The 5,568-nt window shown below is 45.3% G+C and overlaps 1 protein-coding gene across 2 annotated transcripts; it reads right to left on the minus strand.

Moving 5' to 3' along the window:
- Positions 1-1,440: 1,440 nt before the first annotated feature.
- On the minus strand, positions 1,441-5,344 carry klf17 (Kruppel-like factor 17). Of its 2 annotated transcripts, none has more exons than XM_043685771.1 (3): positions 5,072-5,344; positions 3,083-4,139; positions 1,441-2,585 (listed from the first exon to the last, which is right to left on the minus strand). In XM_043685771.1, the coding sequence occupies exons 1-3, from the start codon at positions 5,156-5,158 to the stop codon at positions 2,410-2,412; spliced, it is 1,320 nt and encodes a 439-aa protein (XP_043541706.1). In that variant the 5' UTR covers positions 5,159-5,344; the 3' UTR covers positions 1,441-2,409. The 2 variants fall into 2 exon arrangements, with proteins under 2 accessions (XP_043541706.1, XP_043541708.1); XM_043685773.1 differs by having other exon boundaries at positions 3,083-4,136; positions 5,072-5,342.
- Between the last annotated feature and the right edge of the window lie 224 nt (positions 5,345-5,568).

Here is a 5,568-nt window from a genome sequence, read left to right on the forward strand (position 1 = left end):
AGCCTGCTCAACCATTTGATCAGATCATGGCTGATCTGTAGCCTAACTCCATACATCTGCCCTTGACCCAGGTCCCTTCGCTAAACGAATCAAAAATCTGCTTCAGATTTAAAATGAACCGATCCATCATCCAAAGGATGCTGAATTGAGCAGAATGTGATTTTTTTTTATCTCTTTTTGCGCTATATAGATATTCGCAGTGTGATTTTTAGAAAACTGCTTATGAAGACGAGGAATGTTGATATGGGAAAATGGAAAACATTTCGCTTCACCTTGTAGCCGTTAATTTTTGTTTTTTTGTGATTTTTTTGTTAATGGTTTCTTCATTCTGAAGGAAAGAAACTGCAATTCATTACTTTCTTGAGGAGAATCCCTTCCTGGCCAGTAAAATATTTGCATTTCTGCACCCAAGCGCTCTCTAAATTGGACAACAATCTCTGAAACCTTTGAAAAACAGCCTCACGACTGCAGACCAGATTTAATAAACACCACACATCGTTTCACAGGATTTCTGAATTATGCCGGCTGTTTAAAGTTATTTAATCATTGAATTATTTGCAGACGGTGTTGGCTGACTGTTGAACTTCACCCCGAGCTAAATCTGCCCAACAGCAGTTACTCCACACGAGATTATTTCCGCCAGGAACCAAAGATATTCACCTCATCAATGTGGTCACTCGCTGTTTCGCTATACGTCTGCGTTCATTATAGGTATGTATCTCCTTTTCTGAGTATGATTTATTGGAAACCTGTTCAGGATAGTGTACTTAAGGTCAAAGGCGCATCAATTTTATTTCTCCACAAGCCTCAAACAGGATATGGAGACGTCAATCCCTGTCTAGCCACTTCGGAGAAACAATTACTGCTGAAGAACAAAAACGGATTGGAATAGCATTACGGCCGTGTCAAAGAATTTCATTTCAAATTTAAAGCATTTCTGTCCGCTCCTTACACCCAACTAACCGATTAACTTTATCCGATTAAAGATAAGGAAGGAATGGAGGTAAATCATTTCTCGGTAGCATATTTTGAATTGGCGATTATGATGGTAGTACTCTCAAAATATTGAGCTCCTACCCCTTCGGTTTCCACACAGATCATGGTCAATTCGGGACAAGTTATACGGCTAGGAGTCACTGGAAAGAGCCATTTGTGGAGTAACTGAACTTCACAGTGGTCAGAAATTCTTCGTGGTTTGACAGAAACAGTTAATTCAGTTCATAAGTGTGAAGTTAATTTTGTTTTTTTGTTCGCAATGTTTCCATAAACAGTGAGCACCCTTTAATATCTTGCAGCTAGCAGAGGCAGGAGTCATTTCTATTGCTATCAAACTGAACAGAAAATGCAAAAAAAAGCTTGCAAGTGAAGCCCAGAAAGACTGAACAACTTGCTTCCTTCGTCAAAACAATCTATACTTATACAAAAAAAACGCATAACAAATGTGTTTTACATTTTATTCATTTTTTATATATATATATAATCAAAACACGAATACAATGAATGAATTGGAGGTTTTTGGTGACGAAGTCTTAAAACACTGCAATTTGATCACCGAAAACCTTCCATCAATAAGACAGCAGTTAGTTCCAGTGTTTAGATAATTCGGTGTCAACATGAGAACCCCGATTGGAAAGGAAACAAAATAATATTGCACTTTGAACACTTCTTTCAACACCATCTGCATAGAACACGATCTCTTCAGTTAATGTCGAGACAATGAAGTGAGTCTTACTTTTTGAGAACTTTTTTTCTGACTGTGTTTATGATACAAAAGTTTTCAAGTATACCTTTTAAAAAAGAGCTGCTGGTTCTGTTTGTACATGCAAACTAAACAAACACAAATAAGAAAAAGAGGTTAACAACTTCATCCAAAGCAGTACCTGGTCTGTTTTATTATGAAAACCTTAGTGCCAGTTAAAACCAACGCCCTCCACTTCCAAACAAACAGGTGTGTTTTCATTTAGCTTGTTTCTTGTTAAGTGAGCATTCCTAAAGCAAATAAGCTCCTGTACAAGCGGTTTTGCAACAATACAGCTTGGATTTTAAGTATGACTTAGTTTTTATTTAGTTTTGCTTGCGAATTCAGCTTTAACCCAAACAATATAGGCTATATATACATTTAATGTACAACTGGGTCCGGCCCTGTTTCTTTTGCATAAAGGCACCCCCACCCATCCCCCTCCAGCAGAGTTTCGCGTCTTCAGTTGTAATACTTTGTTTCTCTCTGGAAGACATAGCAGGGTGAGCTTTTCAATCTCTCTCTCTTTAAATACTGAGTAATAATTTAGTGCTTTTTTTTTCTTTTAAAACGATCCTTTATATACATAAATTAGTCATTACCCAGTATGAAAAAAATTGTAAATAATTTGATCTGTATAAATAGTGTGTCCGAGTTTCGGTTCTCGCGGGTTACATGTGGCGCTTCATGTGTAAGGCGAGGTGGTCAGATCTGGAGAAGGCTCTCTCACAGAGATGGCACTGGAAGGGCCGGTGACCGGTGTGTTTGCGATAATGGCGAGTTAACTCGTCGGATCGGGCGAATTTCCAACCACAGCCTTCCCAGTTGCAGTGATAAGGCTTCTCACCTGGAGACACAGAGAGGGGGTGGGGGATAAAGCAAGGAAGTTAGTTGGGTGGTGGCAGTGGGGTTACCGTTCCAAAACGCCCGACGGCACGTTTCTTTTTTTTTGAAGATAACAAGTAGATGTTCCGCCAAGTTTCAGTTGGATTATTTCATCCAGCCAGTGTGTCAGGTTTTGCATCCGCCCAGAAAATGAGACTACCCCACCTCTTTTTTTTTGAACAACACATTTCTGTTTTTGTTTCTGATTTCCAGCATCTGAAGTTCTTCATTAGCTCTTCCTCCAAAGGGAGGACAACCCTACAGTTTGATAAAACTTCACGCGTGACTGGACAGGCAACTTAAAAAAAAATAACGCGAAAACAAAAGCCTCAGAGCTGATTATAGTTTTTTTTTTCCCCACCCCACAGCGGTTACATTGCAACGAAGTCTTGCTCTGCCTCAGAGGCCGGCTGGGGGAGGGAGTGCGGTGGATGATGTGGTTGTGGGAGAGCTCCTTACCTGTGTGGGTCCTCATGTGGGCCTTCAGATGGGAGCTCTTGGTGTACATCTTGCCGCAGCCCGGGAACTCGCAGTTGTGGGTGGCCGTTCGTTTCCTCGCCCAGGACCGGCGACCCCTCTTGGGTTTGCTGTCATCGGGGGTACCCCCCACCGCCGGGAAGAAGTCGAGCAGAGGGGACGAGGGAGGAGTCAGCATCATCCCGTGCATGCCTGGGTGACCCTTCACGGGGTCTCGGTAGACGTTGAACTGTCCGTGGAAGTGGCCCGGGCTGGGCTGCCCGTAGTGGGGTTGCGGGTGAGGCGGCTGCGGGTAGGCAGCCAGCTGGTAATGCTGGGCCACTGAGAGGTGCGGGCGGCGCTGCAGATCCGCCGCTGCCTGGCACTCCTTGCTGGGCATCATTGGCCCTGATACCAGCCGCTGGTGCCCAAAGGCGTGGCGGCTCATCGACTGGTGGCGAGTGGCAGTCAGATTGGGCTTCTGCTCCAACATTGGCGCCATGCATTCCGAGGGAGAGCCGGCCAGCATGCAGGACTGGCCGGACTGAGGCTCCCGCTTGATCTTCGGTGCCATGTGCTGAACGTGATCCATTGGCAGGGCTCTGGGGAGCGAGTGGCTCAGGCTGGGCGATCTCAGCTCCGTGTACTCGGTGCTTTCCATGGAGGCTTTGATGCTAAACTCCTGGCCGAGCTCACAGGCGCCGGGGAAGCTGCTGGGCAGGTCCGGGGTGAGGAGCTCGGCCACCAGGCTTTGGTTCGGGCTGCCCGCGAAGTTCTGGCTGCCGTAGTTGGCGGACGGAGGGTACGGGCCATCGCTGTCATACACGGTGCTGCAGCTCTCCGGGGTCTCGGGGAGAGGGTAGGTGGAATGGTGGCCCCCTGAGCTCCTGGCCTCCGAGCCCATCGTGTTGGACAGAATAAAGTCCAAGTCCACGAACTTCCCCAACTCGTCGTCTTCCTTTTTGATAGAAGGGGCTTCCAGCAAGTTAAAGGCAGCGCTGTTGACAGGTCTTATCTGGTAGCCACACTTGGAGACGGACTCGTCAACCTTCCACCTCTGCTGGAAGCGAAGCGAAAACAGAGTGAGCGGATCAGCGAGGTGTTTACACACACACACACACACACAAATATAGGACTATACTGTAAGGGAGCGTTCCCCACCCTACTCCAACGAATGTGGAGTCATTTGATGCACTGAGCTTACCAAACCCGCCCAACCAGTTTGTCCTTCTTCAAAGTGCCGTGTTTTTAAAAAAAATTTGCAGTCAATTGACAGGAGTTGGAGATACATGACAGTCAGAACTCACCTGATTCAACCTCTTCCCCCCTCCCCCTTGATCTACGACATTCCTTATGTTAATTCCCTTTAACACACGGATATCTCCAGCACAGCTTGAGGAGGAACATGTTTCGTTCCCGTTTAAATTCGTTCCTGGTTTTACTTTCAGCACCGTATGACTACTGACACTGGAACCCCGACCCATATCAGTCACCCTCAAAGATCATTCCCTTTCATAAACGTGGATTTCAGAATTTGCCTTTCAACAACTCATTATTGACAGTGGGAGATGCTGCCGAGTTAACGAACAACTTACAACGAGAGCGATGTGTGAATCATGATTGGAGCTGTGTGAATTGAACGTTAAAGCTCCAAAAGATTACAACGCACTTCGAAGTGAGAGACAGGTCCACACTGAAAGATCTCCCAGTTATGATCTATTAAATACCATGCAACTGTCCACAGCAGCGATGTTTAACCTTGCTGCAGCTTTATTGTAACACGGCTGTGCATGAACTGCAAGTTGGTATAAATTGACAGGTTAGGAGCTTGCACGGAAGCAGCCCCGTTTTAGCACAGAACGCAACTAGCAGAATAAACAAAGTTTCAGAAACAAGATGCAACGAAAATAAAGTTAAAATAAGACGCACAAGTGGAATGCAAATCTATCTTAGCACAGAAGATAAGTAAGACGTCAGGTTTGTAACACTTACATTGATGATCTCGGTTTGTTTTTGCACCAATGTTTCATGACTGGCAAAAGTTGCAAATGAAGGAAGCATGGTGTCTGCCAGGGCCATTGCTACCTCCTTGACTGAAGAATGCCTTCACCACAGGGAGGCAAGTAGAAACGAACCAGCTTCTGGTTTGTACTTCCACCAGGTAAAGCGGAATGTGTGAAAAGAAGTTTCTGTCTCGGATAATCAGTTCACAACTGTTTGCCCAACTCTGGGAGTGGGACTTGTTAATACGCTATGCTCCACCTGATTGGCCGTGAAGCTAATCAATATTAATACGGGTGATGAATAGCTCTGCAGGAATTATCCAATCCCCAGCGGCCAACTCCAAAAAAAAATTAAGTCTCTGACATCCCATTGGAGGGATTCTGGTTCATGAATATGCAGCACCTGATAGAGTGGGTGGTACAGACGAGTCACGATTGGTTGCTCATTCCTTGCAACCTTCCATTGGTGTAGGCAGAGTTCAGGCT

Source organism: Chiloscyllium plagiosum, unplaced genomic scaffold (genome assembly GCF_004010195.1).
Source record: "Chiloscyllium plagiosum isolate BGI_BamShark_2017 unplaced genomic scaffold, ASM401019v2 scaf_12498, whole genome shotgun sequence".
Taxonomy (NCBI): domain Eukaryota; kingdom Metazoa; phylum Chordata; class Chondrichthyes; order Orectolobiformes; family Hemiscylliidae; genus Chiloscyllium; species Chiloscyllium plagiosum.